The sequence below is a fragment of the Mugil cephalus genome, chromosome 10 (genome assembly GCF_022458985.1).
Source record: "Mugil cephalus isolate CIBA_MC_2020 chromosome 10, CIBA_Mcephalus_1.1, whole genome shotgun sequence".
In the NCBI taxonomy this organism is placed as follows: Eukaryota; Metazoa; Chordata; class Actinopteri; order Mugiliformes; family Mugilidae; genus Mugil; species Mugil cephalus.
Genome location: NC_061779.1, coordinates 27,515,204 through 27,535,462, shown reverse-complemented (window position 1 = coordinate 27,535,462; position 20,259 = coordinate 27,515,204). Strand labels below are relative to the sequence as shown.

The 20,259-nt window shown below is 38.2% G+C and overlaps 1 protein-coding gene across 3 annotated transcripts in view; it reads left to right on the top strand.

Annotated features, from left to right (window-relative positions):
- Positions 1-20,259, top strand: part of carmil2 (capping protein regulator and myosin 1 linker 2) — a 110,556-nt gene that overhangs the window by 55,759 nt on the left and 34,538 nt on the right. For all 3 annotated transcript variants that reach the window (XM_047596293.1, XM_047596292.1, XM_047596295.1), the window contains exons 22-31: positions 742-810; positions 3,027-3,120; positions 3,338-3,424; positions 3,869-3,997; positions 4,097-4,213; positions 8,445-8,620; positions 8,798-8,885; positions 9,199-9,288; positions 9,390-9,456; positions 18,417-18,955. In XM_047596293.1, coding sequence (XP_047452249.1) covers positions 742-810; positions 3,027-3,120; positions 3,338-3,424; positions 3,869-3,997; positions 4,097-4,213; positions 8,445-8,620; positions 8,798-8,885; positions 9,199-9,288; positions 9,390-9,456; positions 18,417-18,955 — 1,456 coding nt within the window. The remainder of the gene's footprint in view (positions 1-741; positions 811-3,026; positions 3,121-3,337; positions 3,425-3,868; positions 3,998-4,096; positions 4,214-8,444; positions 8,621-8,797; positions 8,886-9,198; positions 9,289-9,389; positions 9,457-18,416; positions 18,956-20,259) is intronic.

Below are 20,259 nucleotides of genomic sequence, written 5' to 3'. Positions count from 1 at the left end.
TTATATTACTTGCATTAGCCTAGATCACTTGTAGACCATGCAACTGTATTGCAAGTCTAGAAAATAAGGCTGTCAAAGTTAATGTAGTTTTGAGGGGGAAGCTCACACCTTGACTCAAGAAAACCTATGTTCTCTACTTGAAAAAAGGGCTCATCATGCAACTCCATGAACTCCATAACCGTCTCTGTAATATTTTTTTGCACTGACTTTGTCTTGAGGAAGTGTTTCTCCTTTTTAAATACATTCCATGTTTGTTGTTGTGCAGCCTTTGCCTGAGTGTACTTAGCAATTATTATTTTTGAATTAACTTAATAATACTGAAAGATGATCTCCTACTACCACCTTGCCAACCACCCACGTTTCATGATTTACAAGTTTCTGTCTGAGACATTTTCTAGGGAAAGAACTCCCATACAGCATATCTATTGACAGTGTATACAAGGTTTAGTCACAATATTTTGGTTCTTCTTCTCAATCTTTGGCAGCATTTATGCTAATCAACGCAAAGGAAGATGTCTTGATGTATTTTTGGTTCATGGCAGACTAAAATAAATAATCCCAAAAGACCTAGCTTGTCTAATCATTTTAGAAATACCTGGATCAGCCACAATACCGATCTCCCAATACAATCAGGATGTCCCTAGTGCCAAAGTCACCATTTTAGACTTGTTACAGTTGCATTGTTGTAGCTGGCCTTTCATGAACTGACCTCTCTCTCGCTCTCTTTTGCTCTCTCTCAAGGACTTTAACATGGGACAGAAACAGTGTAACTGCCAGGGGTTTCCAGGATGTTGCAGATGCCTTAGAGAGGTCTCTCTTTCACACACACACACACACACAAACACACACACACACACACACACACACACACTAAAAGTCCCTAAAATGTGATTTTTTTTTTATTATTTGTTTATTTAAGTGTGTTTTCAAATCACAGGAGTGTATGAGGAGAACTGTTTAAATGCAAAGAAAAATAAATAAAATTAAAAAATAAAGAGAAATAAATAAACAAAATAAGGAAATGAGGAAGAGAAATTAACAAAAAAATGTCTGCGAAGCTTCTTAGTCTTACAGGTCATCATGTATCCAAAAAGTTTCTTGATGCTTCTTGGATGTGTGGAGAAATGTCTTTGAGGATCTAAAGAAGGTCCAATTGCCACACACAGTTTCAGTTTGCTGTTATCTTGTCCATGCCTTGTCTATTTGACTTCTTTTTCATATCCTTTTCATCTTTGCTTTCCCTGATGACCCAAGTTTCCTCATTTGGGATTTCCTCAGCTTCCCAGACAGACTGACAGTCCGTTCTTGGACTCGTGAATCCAGTTTAGCAGGTGTTTTGTTTTGCACATAACAAGATGCAGAAGTGACATTGGTGCACACATGTGCAAGAAGAATGTTTTAGTGGTTTTCATCACAATGCATTCCTGGCGATAAAAATGGATTGCAGCAGAGTGTGTTCTTCTGTGTGTCTTTGCTTAAGCATCATCCACAATGTAAGGATTGTGTTGAGTAACATTCGTCAACTCAGACCAGGTTTTGGATGAATTTATATATCAAGGTAATTCAATTTTTATACAGTCTTAGCTAACTAGCTAAAAACAGTAAATTTAAGTTGCGTTGAGTATTTCTTAATGAGATAACATTTCTTTCTTTTTTATGTTACAATGTTCAAAGTATCAAATGCACTGAAAGGCCAGGTTTGAATCACAGCTAGGCGCCTCTCATAATGAGGATTGACCACAGATACAATGCTGGCTATCGAAAGTTCAAAAGCTAAAACAAACTTAACTTAACTTAACTACCATTATAGCTTATTGTAATTGTTACCTTAATTTGAAGAATAACTGAAGTAATATGTAACTTACCATGATGTATTTCTTCTCATCTTTTTTTCCCTGAGACCTTGTGATTCTCACATAATGACATCTGGAGCCAAACAGAGTCAGGTGTATTTTGACCATTCCCATGTGGATCGCCAATGTACTGCCACTGTCCACCGGAAAGCTCCAATGACATCATGCTGCATCACATAGCTCCATAATTCCCAGGCCTTCCCTTGATTCAGAAGCATTTGGGTACCATTATCCTAGAATTTGCCCTAAGTTTACACCGACTTATGCTTCTCGAAAAGAGCAAACCAGGAGAGTGCAGCCAAAGCCCTAGCAAGGTTTCCTGGTTTGGGTTCAGGAGGCACACACCTTCTCTCCTTCAGAAGTTCAAATTTTCCTTTTTGATAAAGTCTATAGTTAGGGCTAGCTCAGGTGACACTGAACCACCTATTGCTGCTACAGGTCTAGGTTGCTCTGTTGGACTTCCAGTGATGCACTGAGCACCTGTCCTCGATTTTCTTTTCTCTTGCATTAAGTATCTATCCTCTAACTTCTTATTTCCTCTGTCTTGCTATCTATGCACACATGTGCCACTTTTGTATAGCAAATCTCCAGACTGGATCTGTCTGTCTGTTTATGATCGGTGAAGTAGCATACTGCTCATCTATGGTCCTGGCTTCATCTACCTGCCCAGCTCTCATTGCCACTCCTACCTTAATGTACAATTAGCCAACCTACTTATCGTTAACCTAATTGCCTAATTGACTATGTTACGTTTTGTTGAATGTTTTCAAAAAACACAATTTTTAGCAAGCATTTGTGTTTTTATTGCTATTGTAACAAAATCAACAGATCGAAACCTCATCTGGTCATCTCTAAACTTGGTCAGGTGCCTAAATTGAACTGGAAGAACACAAATACTGACAATACTGAGTTTAGGAATGGAATGTCAATTTGCAAAGTTCCAGCCAAACCATCTGACAGCTTGGTTCATCAGGAGAGGTAAATTGAAATAGGGAATTGGGAAATACAGTACATAATGCACTCCTGTGAGTCCATATCAAAGTTCAGTATTCATATGACATGAATACTGAATATGAATATGATAAACCAACATTGCTATTCCAAGATCTATTCCTCAATCACACTAAAATTCTAAAAGAAAGACGACACAATTTAAAAGGACTTGTTGTTTAGGAACTTCACGCTGCAGCAGGTGTCGCTGCCCCTGGCTGATATCACACAGAGTTACCGCAGCAACCCTGAGAGAACAAAAGATGCCCTGTCCAAGGTTAGTTTAAATAGGAGTCTGTGTTTAGCATTTTTTTTAGTGTCTGTCTTTTTATAGCTGAGGTAAAATGTTTATAATTTTGCATTGTGACAAATTATTCAGTATTGTTTTGCTGATTATTTCTTATAGCATACACTGTAGTATGTTTAGGAAATTCAAAAAGAGGAGGGCAGATGTGGAGACATTATATTGCTTGTGTGTGTGTGTCTGTGTTTAGATTCAGCAATATTTAGACAGAAACAACAAGAGACAGTGCGACCGGGAAGAACTTCAGCAAGTGTTTGGAACTCAACATTCTGAAAAGGTAAGTATAACAATTAATAGTGAAAATACTGCTAGTTAACAATATCATTTATCTACTGTTTACAGTATAATATTGGTCAAATATTTGTGTTTAATTGAGACTCAATTACTAAATATTTTCATGAAACTTTTGAATTTAAACAAATTCCACAGTTTGGTTTAACATCATGGTTTTCATCTTAAATGTGTTTTCTTTCTACTGGGATACTATGCATCCTAATAGAATATTGCTCAGTAGATTGTAGCATTGGTATACTAAGAAAAATGACCAGTAATAATGTATTTTTTATTATTTATTAAGAACATTCTGAAGTGCGAAAAAAGAAAAAAAATATTTTCATACATGGTATATTATATTTATTTTAAAGACTCAATTTTATAGTTCTCTGAATTTAAAAGTACATTATCTACATGTGCAATTTACGTATAATGTCGTCAATTTCAGTTGCTCCAAAGTATGTGTCAACAGTTGGAGGACAGCCTTCAACATTTAAGCCACTGTAACATACAAGAAGTCCAGGCTGACATCCTTTCAGCAAACGAGGTGCTGCAAAATGCCAGGGAGTCTTTCAAGGTACAAGCGGGGACATTGAGTTGGGGGAAAAGAACTATGTAGTGGCCATGGAGTGCAAGTAATAATTTCTGTCACCTAATGTTTTTGTTGTCTATGCAGCTCCTTCCCTCTCTTTATGATATGTGTGAGAACTGTACATCTGATGGAGACTTTGTGAACAGCCTCCTCACCAACGCTGCAACTGCATTGGCAGATGAGTTCTATAGAACCACTCAGGTACACATTTCAATACACACTTTGTAGACCTCTCAAACAATGTCATACTTTTTCTCAAGCCATTTTACAGAAGTGTAACAGCCAACATAGTCTGTGTTTTCTTGGACTTCTGAGGGTAATGTGTGGTATTTGGTAATACTTAGTAATCAGATCATGTCTCTATTGTGTCTGTGCAGCCACTATGTAATAGTGGCCGTATGTCACAGCCTACCGACCAAGAAATGGGTGAATGACCAAAGTCAGTGGCCGGAGGTGTCATACCGGGACATTTACTTTCACCTCATTGAATCGACCAGTAATGTGTGACATCTGTCACCAATTTATAATTATCCCATAATGTTAAATTAATGAATCATGACATAAATATAGCATGAAGCTTAGCCAGAGTTAACTCTTTCATAAAAAAAAAAACGCTTTACAATGACATAACTCTGTGCTCTGTCATTACATTGAATCTTGGATAGGTGGGTACCAGGATGGTTTTGGTACTAAGTGGGATGTGGCATCAGTTCATTAGCTGAAGAATGGAGTTTAAAATAGATGAATATACGTTATTGCATTCTTCAGGTTGATTTGTTTGTAAAGCTGACTGTTTTTCAAGTGATATCTGTTGTGTTAATAAATCCAGCCATTGTGTGGCGTTAACCCTTTTCCTATTTTTCCAGTTGAGTAGTATTGTTTTCTTGGCGATAGTTAGGGCTACAAATAGGGGTGTTATGATTTGTGGGAAAGTGGGATGTTGCAGCCAGTAAATTGAGATAGTGTGGTGGTTACTTCTCTCCAGAAATGGTGTATTGGTGGGCAGGTCCAGAATGCATCATCTGATGTATTAAGTGTACAGTGAGTGCATATGTCTGTGCTAACTTATCTTAAGCTTAAGTACATTTTGTGCTGTGTAATGTGTTTCTATGGATGATCTTATATTGTATTAGTCTTATGTTGGTGTTCCTGGACATATTGAAGATGTTATTGCAAATGTTGTTCCAGAATTCGTTATTGGTGTTAATGTTGAGGTCATTTTCCCATGGACTTATTGAATTATGGTGTTTTGTCAGTGGAACATACTAGTTAATACAGTTTTGACAGTGGTTTGTTTGTTATTGCAATTTTGTTGATGTGTCCAATAGTGGTGGTTGTTTTAAATGGGTATTTGATATGTCTAGTTTTGTTTTGATTATGTTTTTTAATTTAATGTATTGTAGAAAATGTTGTTTTTCAATGCCATACATATCGATAAGTTGTTGGAATGATAGGGTGTTACAATTTAAAATGTGTTGTAAGTGTGTGACTTATTTGCTGTGAAGTCTGGGTTGTTCCATATGGGTGTTCGAGTGGTGGGTGTGCTTTATTTTGTTCTCTTTCCACCAAGCTGTCAGAGTTGTGGCAATGGCAATGTTTTTGAAGCAGTTGTGTTGTTTGATTGTGTCGCTAATGAAGAATAGATCTGTAATGGCCATGCTTTGACTTTTAGTCTGCTCAATATTGATCCGTAGGTGGAGGTGATGGGCTTTGTGGATCCATTTGATAAGATATTGTAACTGATTTGCTAAAAAGTAACATTGGAAATATGGTGCTTCTAGGCCTCCTTGCTGTTTCGTTAGTGTGGTAAGTTTTACTCTGAGTTTTTCGTTTTACCAATAGAAGATTGTTGTTGATCTGCCCAATGAGTTAAACCTTTTGCTGTGGATTGGGTTGGGATCACTGTGAATAGGTAGTTGATTCTTGGTAAAATCATAATTTTTATTGTTGCTATGCAGCCTATAATAGAAAGTGGTAATATCATCCAAGGTTAAATCATCCTGTATTGTTTTAAGGATTGGAGTGAAATTCAAATTAAGTTGCTGAGCTTGGTGGAGAATTTGATGCCTAAATATTTAATGGTGCCAGTAGTGGGTGGTGAGTGAGGGATTTGTGATGTTGCATGAGAGCTGTCCCCATTAAGTGTAAGAATGGTGGTTTTTTATTGTACAGTCAGAGATATCATATATTAATTGTTTATTGCAGGTACTAATGGTTCAATACAACGTGCGAATAGTGACGGTGAAAGTGGACATCCTTGGCTTGTTCCGCTATGCAGTGTGAAGTTTGGTGAATTTAGATTGTTAGTGATGGCCGATGCTCTTTGTTTGTTGTAGAATGTTTTAATCCATTGGATGTATGACTGTCCAAAACCAAATTTTCCCAGAGTTTTATTGAGAAATGTCCAGTTTACCGTGTTGAATGCCTTTTCTGCATCTAGTGAGAAAATGTTGGTTACTTTTATGAGATAAAATAAAAATTGAAGCGATGGTATGTGTTATTTGATGAGTGTCTGCCTTTAATGAATCCTGTTTGATCTGGGTGGATAAGTGATGACATTACTGATTCGATCCGGATTGCAAGTGCTTTGTTGATTATTTTTATATCTGTGTTTATTAAAGAAATGGGTCTATAACTTGAGCAGTGGGCTGGATCCTTGTTTGGCTTGAGTAAAACTGTGCTGTGTTCATCCAACAGGGGATGAATTTATTTTTTGTCGTTGGCCATTGTGGTGAGTAATGGTGATAGTGTTTGCCAGAAGTGTTGCTTTTTCATATTCTGTCAGTGTTAATGGAGTGTTCAAACTTTCTGCTTGATCTTTGGTCAGTGAGGGTAATGTAATGTTGTCTAGGAATTTTTCTATTGCTGCCAGGTTTGTTTCCTTGTTGTCGCTGTATAAATCAAAGTAGAATTTTCTAAAGATGTTGTTTTGTGGGTTCCCGTTGAGTCTTTAATTGTTGTGATGAGTGATTTTTCCTTATGACGTTTGAGTTGATTTGCTAAATATTTACAGAATTTGTCATTGTGTTCAAAATGGTTATATCTTAGTCTTTGTAACATGAATTGTGTCCTTGGATTGAAGGTACTATCGAGTTAGAGTTTGACTCTGATTTCTTTGAGTGTTTATTCTGTGGAGCATGTTCCATAAGAGTCATGTAGTTGTTTGATTTTTTCCTCCAATTTATTTTCCCTTGTTTGTTCTTCCTTTTTTTATTGGTTGAGTACGAAATCATTTTTCTTCTTAGTACTGTTTTGGCTGTTTCCCAGAGAAGTGGTGGAGATGTATTTGCCGTGTCATTTGTTTCTATGAATGGTGTCCATTCTTTCTTAATAAATTAATCAAAGTCTTTATCTTGTAGTGGGGATGTGTTGAACCGAAATTGCAGCGACTCTCTGTTTAAACAGGATGAGCTCCACTTCTCTTATCCCACCGTCTGTTTTGGCGGCTTTGGCTCAGTAGGTAGAGCGGATTGTCCATGAACCGAAAAGTTAGCGGTTGGATCCCCTGAGTGTGCCATATGCCGAAGTGTCCTTGAGCAAGACACTGAACCCCCAGTTGCTCCCAGTGCAAGTGGCACTGGTGTGTGAATGTGTGTGTGCTTGGGTGAGCGAATGGGTGGATGTATCTCTGACCGTAAAAGCGCTTTGAGTACCTTTGAGTAGGTAGAAAAGCGCTATATAAGAGCAAGACTATTTATCATTTACTTTGGCAGTACGCAGGCACCCTCCACTTCACATCCACCATGATGCCGGGCCAATTCTTTTTCAGTTCAGCCTGTGCATGCTTTTCTTTCTCCCTACAATTGACAGCCTCACACACTCTCCCACTCACTCGTCTTGCATTTATTGTTTATGCCAGAGGAAATCGTACATACTTATTTTTTCAGGTTCAAACTGCAAAATTTTTTCATTAAATAAATTTGAGAAATTTTAAATTTTTTCTTTGATTTGGGTCACAGCTTGTCATTAAGGGGTGATTAAGGCGTCCTGAACCCAGACCAGTTGAGAACCACTGATGTATAGCACTAAAAAGTATAGTGTACCTGTAATTGATTTAACTGTGCGTATTGTAGGTGATGTTCCTTTTGCTGCTGCAAAACTAACTATTTAATCTGTATCATGCATTTAGACCACCCACCAAATTTTACCACCAGCTGCCACTGGTTTTTAGTAATATTTGTAAAAATAACTAGTAGGACAGCTTCTCTGTGCCTCCATCTTCTGCGCTCTATTCACTCTTCTCCTCCTATGCTCACAGCAACCACATCTACAATGCAACAAACATTCCTGTAGTGCCCTCCAGTGCACCAAGTCAAACAAATACTAAAACAAATTCTAAATTTACCCACAGATAAGTTATCTTTCCAGTTTTCCATGGAAATAGCTAAAATAAACAAACAAAAAAACCCCACTAATTTTCTCTCTGTTCCAGGAGTTGGTTCAAGGCCTGAATAGATATGCAGAGACAGTGTGCCCAAGGATTGTCCAGCTGTCGAGTGTGTCTGAGTGTCTGTCAGAGTGTGTGTCCAAAAGAAACAGACAGACACATGTATTCCTCAGAAGCACCCTGGTGGAAAACACAGGGCATATTATCAGCAACAAATTGAGGTATCAAGACAGTAACAATAACAATCATATAAGATGGTGCCATTTCACTGTTTTTAATGGAACTCATTGATGCAGTTCATTAACTAGTAATTCTGTATGTGATAATAAATGGTGATAATCATTGTTTGCTGCATACTTGATGGGTGTCATATCTGTTGACTCCTTTTGTGCATCCAGGGAACTGAGACAAACGCTGAGTGTTACTGTGGCTGAAAGCATTATAGAACAGGTGCTCAAAGATCTGACAACTGCACAGAGCAAAATGGTAAATATGTGTCTATTGTGTTTCATTTATGTATGTGAGGTGAACTTCTATTATGATTACTGCAATTCATTTTAAAACTGTGTATATTTATTACCGTTGTATGATTGATTATAGTCGTTTTTTTATTTATTGACAGGTGAATTACCATGTTACCAAAAGATCGTATACAATGTCCACCTAAAATGTGTTTTGTTTTTTTGTTTATTTTTTTAATTCTGTTTTACATATACACTCACACATTTTTGTTTATACAGTCTGGAAATCTCCACATTGCAGTCATTATTGGGGATGTTTTTCTTTATTTCCTGTTTAGGATTGCCTTATAAAAATAAATTCATGCAACAATCAGAGAATCGATATCCCAGAGCTCCGGCTGGTTGAAAATGACTTCCCAACTGATGACGTAAGGGCCACAAATTTGTCTATTTCTCTATCAGCTTTATTTTTCCATGATTCATTTGTGTTGAATTTTCCATTCTTGTTTTTTGTCTACTCCATCACCAGTACAGTCCAGCCTTTTGGAGAAATGATTTGCATTCCAAGAGCTTAAGGCCTGCCCCTTCAATTAAGAGTAAGAGACAAACCTCTGAAACAAGTATTTAACTTTCTTTCTTTGAATCTTTGAATCTGTTTAATCATTTGAAGGTGATTAAGAACAACAGGGCCAAGGTTGATGGGCAAAGAGCAGAATAGAGTGGCTGACGGCAACATCAGAAAGAAGGAACACGAAAAAGTTGACAAGTACCAAGGGTTGAAAGAGCAGCTGGAATGGATGTGGAAGGTTAAAGTGAGCGTAGTTCCCTTGGTAGTAGGAGCACTCGGGGCAGTGAGTGCTCCGAGTGAGTGGGGCAGTAGCTCCAACAGATCCCTTCAGTACCTGAAGCCTCAGTCCAGAAGAGCACAGTCCTAAGAATAACTAAGATAATGTACACAACCGTCAAACTCCCAGGCCTCTGGTAGAGGACCTGCTTATATATTTTTTAAACAATTGATAACATTTAATGTGAAACACTCCATATCCAATCTATCTAGCTAAAATCACTTTTCCCAAAAAAATGGAATTTTGAAAAAAATGTTGTGATCAAATTTTTATTTTATTTTAAGAAAAAATATAGATAGGAATATGCATGTTAGAAAAATAAAGCAACAACATACATTCATATACATACCCATACATATTCATATATACAGATATATGAGCACCCAACTGAAGTAAAAATAATAAATAAATAAATAATCGAAAACAAACAAACAAAACCCACAAAAGTAACCCACCCACCCCCTAGATCCAGATCTTCCGATCTCAGTCGCGCTACTCCTGAAACCCATGGAGGATAGTTAGGAGTGAATGCCAAGCCTCTATTGCTGACTCTTTTGCACTGTAGACTCTGGCGATCGACAACTCCAAGTAAACAATGTCCACATATGTTAAAACCCATGCTCGAAAAGAGAGTGAATGCGGAGGTTTCCAACATGTGGCAGCTGTGCAGCTGTAAGTCCAGCCAACAATGCTTTGACCGGTGTCAAACCCAGCCTGGACAAGTTGATCAAAATGAGTGTGACAGGCAAACACGGCAGTCTGACCTTAAACAATTTAGAGAGGTTAAGGCTTCCAACATTTGGCCATAGAGGTACAACTCTATGTATATAATTATAATGTATTTGCTGATATTTAGGATTTCTGGTATCTAACCCCACACTTTACCCACAGTTAAATGTAGGTTCCAAATCTGGAACATCTCTCCTCCACATTGTGTCCAATGCCAGAGGACTGTAAGAATGCTGCAATAGGAACCAGTAGAGTCTTCACTCAAAAAAAAGATCCTTTGGATTTACTTAATTTTAATGTGTACATCGGTCCCACACAATGATATTGTGTTCAACTGACATACGTTTCTCTTTTCCTCCTCACTCAATTATTACTTTAACATTAAGACTGTTTAAAAGATTCCTATGTTACTGTAACACCAATTTATTGTGTAAGGCTAAAGTGATTTCATCACTTCCAGGGTACCCAATTTTCACCTGTTACTCCAAAATGATTTCTTAATATTATTCAGTGGTATTGTTACTTGAATAAAAAAGGCAAAGAGTCAAAGTTCAGTACCAGCCTGTTCTTATTAATTTAATAATACATACATTTGTCAAAACTCAGTGCATTTTGATTGTTTAGTATGGAAATTGCATTGACTGAACATAGGATTCAAACACAAATGCGCAACTATGCAAAAAACTGTTTCACAATGGCATTTAAAACAAAATAATTTTTCTCTACATTCTGCATGAAGTGCAATAGATTCACAATACATATATGGTGATGCGTCGTCCGAACATTGGTATATCAACTTTCACCGCTGGCAGTGGACGATGTTAATCTGTTGTCACAATTTTATGCTGGATGAATGCTGTGCTGAAAACTGGTTCATCACTTGAAGCACGTTCTTTAAGAACATCAACAGTGGTGTCTTCAATGGCCTCAGCTATGGCAACTTCATCCATGCCCTATGGGAAACAGAGAGGTAAATGAAGGAAGATAAAGACTTATTAAGCAAGCCATATCGAGAAAAGAATGAATCATTACCAAATTATATTGTGATATTAGTAGATGATACTAAGAGAGAATATTGACATCATGATTCTTTAAGGACTATTATTTATTGACTGAGTAAACTTCATGCATCTAGTGATTTATTTAGTTTAACTAGGCTTTTTAACAGTGGATTTCCTTGATATTTAAATAAAATTCAACTGAAAAATAAATTCAAAACAAATTGCCAATAAATAATACCAAGTTACATTTTAAATGTAATCGAATGACAAACCAATAACTGATATTTCCATTAATAACTGAAACTCTTCAATTATTTTGGGAAATTAACATAACAACATAAGGTAAAAAAGATAAAGAAATGAAAGAGCACTTACCACTATAAAGCCTTTAATTGTGTATTCTGTGACCTATGAAAGAAAATGTTTAGAATTAATAGAAGGTGAACTCAGTGGATAGCCTTAAATGATTAAGATCATAAACAAAGGCACAAAATCAAAAGCAGGATTAGCTCCAAGGTAAACTAAAGTGTTTCATCAGATATGCTACGCCTTTACGTAGAAGAACTTCATCTGCCCCCATTACAACCATTGACTGTATATACTATGGACATTCCCACCGTGACGTCACCCATTGGATTCTGAACCTCGAAAATGAAGCCCAAAGTAGGCGGAGCCTGCTGTCGCCATGTTGGATGAGCTTTACTCCACCCACACGTGGATACTCCAAATCTGGATGTAGGGGGTCGTGTCGGACGTTGAGACTCACCCCCCGTACAGTTGTCATGCATAGTGAAATAAACACTTGAGACCAAAACCGTTTTTTGATCCAGACTGTAAACACGTTTAATAATGCTGTAAAGTTGGGCTTTTTGACATGGGGGTCTATGGGGATTTGATCCCTTTTGCAACCAGCCTCAAGCAGCCACTCGATGAACTGCAATTTTTTGCACTTCTGCATGGGCTTCATGGCTCAGACCTGGAGGTGGCAGCCTGATCACAACAAATAGGTAAATTCAAGTGCAATAGCGGTCATGGTGGCTAAAGTTACTCAGCTAACGCTAACGATTGAAGTCTGAAGGACCCAACTTCACCTCCGAAACTGCTTCAACGCAAAGGACAGGGAAGTGGTGCGATGCTGCCTCCATAGATGGCAACAATAAATAAAAGTAAAACACTCAAGACTCATATTCGCCGACCCTGAACCCCAACGACCACACCCCAGGTCTAAAAATCCCAACAAGAGGCCAAACCAGACGACTAATGTACACTCTACGTTACACCTAAACGCACACACATAAATACAAACAAAGTAACCTGCTGGCTGACACCTATCACTAAATGAACACTAACATATATTAATTTTATGAATTTACTTACTCAATAGTGGCCTCTTCCCAAACAGCACATTTTTCAACCTTGGCGGGGAAACAACAAACATTCTTCTTGTCTTACGAAGTTTGGCGGTGGTGCACTCGCGCCCCCTCTGAATGAAGGGCCACCTCCCGGCGCCCTTCCATTTCCGGTGCAGGCCAAATTAAATTAAATTATGTTTTAGTTCTCAACTAAATCATTTTCATTCAAAGCGTAAGAAATTTGTACATTCAACAATTTATATAATCAGCATAACTTTAGTTGATTAAATCATGTTCACTAAAGGAATGTAAATGAATTGTGTTGCAACTATTATTATTTTTAGAGATTCAAAGACCCGGTGTTTCTCATTTTTTCAGTGTTAATACATATGTTCTGGTAAGTAAGTAACCTACCTCCTCATAAATATCACCAAGTGTATAAATGTTTTTGTTTTCTCTGTCAGGAAAACAAATAGGATGACCACCAATCAACAATCTCTCATTGTTAAATATTGGGAAGTGTGGGCTGCAGACAAAAGAACAGCCAGCTAATTTCTCCACCCTCTTCCAAACGAGTATGAAATAATAGGACCAAATCTCGAGCAACAGTGATGGAGAGAGATACACGAAGTTATTAAAGGAATGTGGAGCAATCATCTGCTCCTCCAAAGCTCGCCATGACACTGAGCATCAGACTAACCGAGTTGGGAGAGCTCTAAGTATAAAGGCCCAACCATAAAACTTGAAGTTCTGGCCTGCCTCTCTCGCTGCATTGTAGTGATTTTAATGCAAGGGTGTTTGCCATGCCAAATAAATTATTGCTGACTGTAATTTGTTCCAAAATTGAGGGGCCAGGGAAGGGGGAGCATCAAACTAACAATATTGACTCTGGGTAGGATATTCATTTTAATAATGGCTACCCTGCCACGAAGTGAATTAGGCAGGTTAAACCACCTGTCTAGATCCGCCATAACTTTGTAAAGTGTGTCACAGAAATTGTTTTCAACTATTGTCTGTGTGGAGGACAATATATCTATCCCCAGGTAGGTAAAGTTTTTAGTAACTCTAATAGTGGCAGAGATGGGAGCATCACACATGGCCTAATTTAAAGGTATAGTTGTGCTCAAAAGTTTACATACCCTGGTAGACTTTTTGTTTTCTTGGCCTTTTTTCAGAGATGAATGTTATCATTTCAGAATGATTACACAAAAACTTTTTTTCCACTCATGCTTAGTGGTTGGGTGAAGCCGTTTATTGATAAATAACTGTGTTTTCTATTTTTAAATCATAATAACAACAAAAAACATCCAAATGACCCTGATCAAAAGTTTACATACTGCAGTTCTTAATACTGTGTATTGCCCTCTCTAACAACAATGACAGCTTGAAGTCTTTTGTGGTAGTTGTGGATGAGGCTCTTTATTTTCTCAGATGGTAAAGCTACCCATTCTTCTTGGCAAAAGACTCCAGTTCCTGTAAATTCCTCGGCTGTCTTGCATGAACTGTGTGCTTGAGCTCTCTCAGAAGTGGCTGAATGATACTGAGGTCAGGAGACTGAGATGGCCACTCCAGAACCTTCACTTTGTTCTGCTGTAGCCAATGACAGGTCAACTTGGCCTTGTGTTTTGGATCATTCTATGTCCCATACGCAGCTTCCGGGTTGATGAGTGCAAATTTGCCTCCAGTATTTGCTGATGATATGCTGCATTCATCTTTCCTTCAACTTTGACCAAGTTTCCTGTGCCTTTGTAGCTCACACATCCCCAAAACATCAGCGATCCACCTCCATGCTTTACAGTAGGAATGGTGTTCCTTTCATCGTAGGCCTTGTTGACACCTTTCAAAATGTAACGTTTATTGTTGTGGCCAAAAAGTTCAATTTTGGTCTCATCACTCCAAATTAACTTGTTCCAGAAGTTTTAGGTTTGTCTCTGTGCTGTTTGGCGTATTATAGGTGAGATACTTTGTGGCATTTGCGCAGTAATGGCTTTCTTTTGGCAATTCAACCATGGAGCCCATTTTTCTTCAAGTACCTCCTGTGCATCTTGAAACAGCCACACCGCTAGTTTTCAGAGAGTCCTGTATTTCAGCTGATGTTTATGGGTTTTTCTGTGTATCCTGAACAATTTTCCTGACAGTTGTGGCCCAAATTTTTGTTGGTCTACCTGTCCGTGCTTTGGTTTTATCAGAGCCCTTGATTTTCCATTTGTTAATCACTGTTGGAACACTGCTGACCAATGTAAGAGTCTGTCTGGGTCCCAGAAACTCACTCAGCTTTTATGCACACACACTGATTACAAGCAAATAGGTCACAGGTGAGGATATTACCTTTAGCAGCCATTCAAACCCATTTGTGTCAACTTCTGTTCATGTTATCAGGCCAAAATCACCAGGGTATGTGAACTTTTGATCAGGGTCATTTGGGTAGTTTCTGTTATCATTATGATTTGAAAATTTGAAAAATTTGATTTGAAAAATGGTCAAAGAATCATAGATTCTGCCAGTGTATGTAAACTTAAGAGCACAACTGTAGCAATGCTGATTTCCGCCAATTTATTTTGAAACCCGAAAGCTTGCCATAACGTTAAAAGGTCGATAAAACATGTGGGATACATTGCACTGGGTCATTTTTATACAATAAAACATCGTCAGCATACAGTGAGATGTGATGATGTATTCCTCTAATGGAGATTGGAGAGATTGTGGGTGAACTGCGGATGGCTTGTGCTAGTGGTTCGACAGAAAGGGCAGATACAGAGGGCTGAGAAGACTTGTCTTGTGCCTCTCAAGATAGCAAAAGACGGAGAAATAGTTTTACCTGTGAGCACTACAGTTGTTGGGTTATTATACAGCACCTTAATCATATTAATGAATGGCAAGCCAAACCCCATAAACTCAAGCACTGACCACAAAAAAAAAGGTCATTCCAGGTGGTCAATGGCCTTCATTGCATCTAGTGAAAGGACAGCAGCAGGGGAACCATCTATAACATGTTATAGTCTTCTAACATTATGTGTAGCAAGTCTAGACTTTATGAAGCCTGTCTAACTATGAACCAACTCTGTCATATGGCCTTGAAGCCGTTGGGACAGACATTTTACGTAAATCTTTAACTCTGCATTTAAAAGCAAGAGAGGCCTATAGCTGGAACACTCAACCAGATCTTTTCCTTTTTTTAAGATGCAATGAAATTAATGCAGAAACAACATCCCTAGAAAAGGATCCCACTCTGTTTGAATATTGGATCATGGCCACCAAAAAACTGAGAGTTGTCTGACTTGGAATAGTGTACGAACAACTATTGAAGAAAATTTGCATTCTCTGCTTTTAAAACAGCTCAAAAATGGTAAAAAAAAAACAAAAAAAAAAAACAAAACAATGAAACCTATGAACAATGAACCTATGTGTGAAGTCTTTTATACTCTTAAGTAGCAGCCCATTTTTAAGATGTCATTTAATGTACTGAAATGTTTTTGTTGTTTTTATATAGATATGTATGCTGCCATGTAATAATAATAACAATAACAATTTTTAGATACTCAAAGCGCTCACAATTGATTGTATTATTCATTCGCTCACACAGTCACATCCTGGTGGTGGTAAACTACCTCAGTAGTTACAGCTGCCCTGAGGCAGACTGATGGAAACATGGCTGTCAATCCATGCTAACAGCTCTCTGACCACCGCAAGGTGGATTAAGCGTCTTGCTCAAGGACAAAATGGACAGACTAGGGAGGGCGGAATCGAACCAGTTATTTCTGACTACGGATGGCCAGCGCATATTCAACGTCCTGTATGTGTACCAAGTGTTAATTAATTTGCACTCTCCTCACCAGATAAACACATAATTAAAATAAAACAAAATAAAATAAAAACATTTTTTAGAGCATAAGAAGACTTTTTTACATTTCTAAAAAAATTTCACATTATTAATTTCAGGAAAATCAGGATTAATCAGAATCAGAAAAAAAAAAACATTATTTATCCCCGAAGGGCAATTAGGAGGGTGAAGAGGGGTACATAAAATAAGAGCAGGAGAATAAGATAGCAAAAGTGGGCAAAAAAACAGCATATTATGTACAATAGCAGGCCTGCTGCCAGTTACACGAGAGAGATGGATTGTGAAAAATAATATCAAGACCGATATGTAAAAAAAAAAACGTTAAAACATCAGATTAAGTATGACAAATAAATAAAGTGAGGCGCGGTTAAAAAATAAAATTAAAAGTGACATTGTAGTTGAAGTTAAAGTTAATGAATTTACCATATATGGTTCCTTGCCCTTACGTAGAGCAGCTGCACCTGTAATCGTACACATTATCACATTAGACCACTTCTTCTTGGTACCTAATAAATCAGTCATGCATAGCGTTCATGCAGAGGTTGACCTAGCAGACCACATGTGTGTCAGGGTTAGAGGTGTTGAGGTGAGGACCCAAATGCAGGACGGAATATGGCAGGGAGTTCTAACAAAAGATATTTAATGTAAAACAAAAGGCGCTGTGGACATGGCAGAAAGTCCAAAATCCAAAAATCTGCTAGAATCACGACATGGCAGGGAGCAACACATGGAGACAAGGATCGTGGCGTGGAGACAACATTAAGGAAGGTAACACAAGGTAACACAAGGAAAGAACATCATGGAGAACATCAACGACGAGACAAGAAACAAAGGGAAGACAGGGCTATCAATACACATGAGGGATCAGGGATGGCAAGACACAGGTGAGACAGATCAGGGCAATGACACCAGGCAAATCCAATTAACAATCAAGGGACACATGAGAAAACACAGACAGGAAATCCAAAACTTAACAAAATAAATCACAAAGCTCAATACAAATACAGGACAAGGACACAAAACCATGACAATGTGACTCTGATTGGACCTGAGAATATTGCTTTGATCTTCTCTGATTGCCTGGGTGAAAACCACATGCTTCTAGACCTCACTGAGAGGAACAGGGAAGTAATTTAAAATGTGTATCAAAGTTACCAAATATGGTTTCCTGTCCCATAAAAGGTTAAGGTGTCCAAATGGAAAGTGAATGCTAAATCACAAAATCAAGATGTTTCCAGGAGCTTGGGAAATTGCAAAATTTCCTCTTATCCACTAAATGCATCTGATGAAATAAATACCTTGAGGTAGCGGCATATAATATAATAATAATAATAATAATAATAATAATAATTGCATTACTTAAAAATTGCAGTAGGCTACTAAATAAACATTATCATAATTTAATTTATTAATGGTGTTTTTCAATCTGTAGCAAAATAGTAAGACATCTCAGATATGTTATTATATTCTCTCTTGTGTTCACTGTGTGATACCATGGTACCATGGTGAAGCAAGCCAGTCATGCAGCACTGTTTGACTAATTGGAGCATAGCCTGTTTACTTTCACACCAGTGACTTCCACAGTGGAGGGCGATGAGGAAAGAGCAGAACACATTGGAGGAAACTGGGGAATCTTTTAACCCCATCTCCTTTTGTTTGATAGAAGCAAAAAAACATTTGATGGTTTTTGTGCATCAAATGCAAACTGCCCTCTTCCCTTCATTCTTCTCCTTTTCAGCATCTTTGCGTGTGCCTTTCTTCTCAACAGTGTTATTTCTTCGTTCTCAGGTCTATTGGATGCAGATTGGGAGCGACAAATCAGGGACAGGGAAGCAGAGAGAGAGATGGGTGAATATGCTGGAGAGGAAGACGGAGAGGGAAGGCGTGTTCTCTCTCAGTATCTAACAGCAACCCCACTGTCACTCAGAACCTCAGGCCCCTCCCCTTCTCCTTCCTCTTCCCCATCCCCCTCGCCCCCAGGACAGAGGGGGAAAAGGCAGAAGGAGGGGGAGGTGGTGGCTGTGGATGTTGTAGAAGCGATATCAGGCGCGAGAGGAGCATCATTGATTCCTCCTCCGACTCGTCCCCTCTTTTACTCCATCGCCACTCAAGCTCCAAAGGAAAAGACAGCCTGCCACAGAGGTTTACACAGAGGAGAGGCTCCCTTCCTCGGCTGTGGCCCCAGCCCACATCCCCTCCCCAGCTCTGGATCCTCCGTTTCTTCCATGGAGCCTCTACCCACCCAGGGACAGACTCTAAGGCACTACACCGCCTACCGACCACGGCCACGGCGCACACACACGCAGCCCCCCTCCTCCAGGCCTCAGGTAGTACTGCAAATACATCTGCACACCAATGACGATACAAGTTTTGATTTGATTTTAGATCACTTGTATCCACACACACACACAGTCACATGAATGTAATTTCTCTTTTCCACAAAATACCTACCATCTCTCTATGGTATGCTCTCGCTGTCTCCTTGTTATCGTAGCCATCTTTCCTGTACATTCCCTTGCTCTGTGTAGTCACTATCATTATGTGCATGTGTGTGAGATTCAAGATCCCTGCAGGGAAGTATATTGCATATATTTTAGGAGTTGGGTACTCTGGGATGTTCCGATTATATTAGATTAGATTACATTAGATTACATTAGATACTTTGTTTCTATGTGATGAAGCTATTGGATATTGAATTTCCTACGGGATGAATAAATGTAAAAGATGTTTAAGTTATATGACTATATAACTATGTGTGTGTGTGTGTGTGTGTGTGTGTGTGTGTGTGTATATATGTATAGCTGTGTAATAAGTATTGGCAGTGACCACAGTACATACGGTTCCTCACAGTGAGGAGAGTGCCATAGCCATAGCCTCCTCAGGAAATAGAGACTTGTGACTTGTGATCCAGCTGTAGACCCAGGTACCTATAGATCTGAACCACCTCTACACACTCCTCATTTATGGTTACAGGCTGCAGGTAGGCAAAGGACCTCCAGAAAACCACTACCATCTCTGTGGCTTTAGCTGTATTGAGCCAAAGGTGGTTTGCTTCGTACCATGAGACAAAGTTGTCATTTAGTTGTCAATAGTCATTCTGTTGTTTTGTGTGTATAACATTTTTAGATTATCAAAACACAAAATGTAGAACTCTGGACTAAAAATGAGCATATATATTACATTATCTGTCAAATATTACATTATCAGTTTTGAAAAAATAAATACATAAATTCCCAATAATGTAATAACGTATTACATTATCGGTAAAAATGTATTTACAATCAGTCAGGATATTTTATTGAATTATTGGTTAAGTTATTACATTATTGGGTTTTATTACATAACTTGCACATAAGTTTTGTGTTACAATTTCAGGAAATTATTACATTTTAGGGTGCTACAAGCTTTTTAAAATATTCTGTCCTGTGGCTGTCCAACCAACTAAATTAATCTAAGTAATCATTTACAAATGGCAGTATTTAATATGAGTGCACAAGTGTGATTCTGGTTTAATTATTAATGCAGCCTATAGATTTATGAGGAGCTGTGTGTGGTTAAGTATTTCCTCAGTGACTGGTGGCTTTATTTACCTTTATTAACGGAGATTCTCAGATTCACCGGAGAGTTCTCA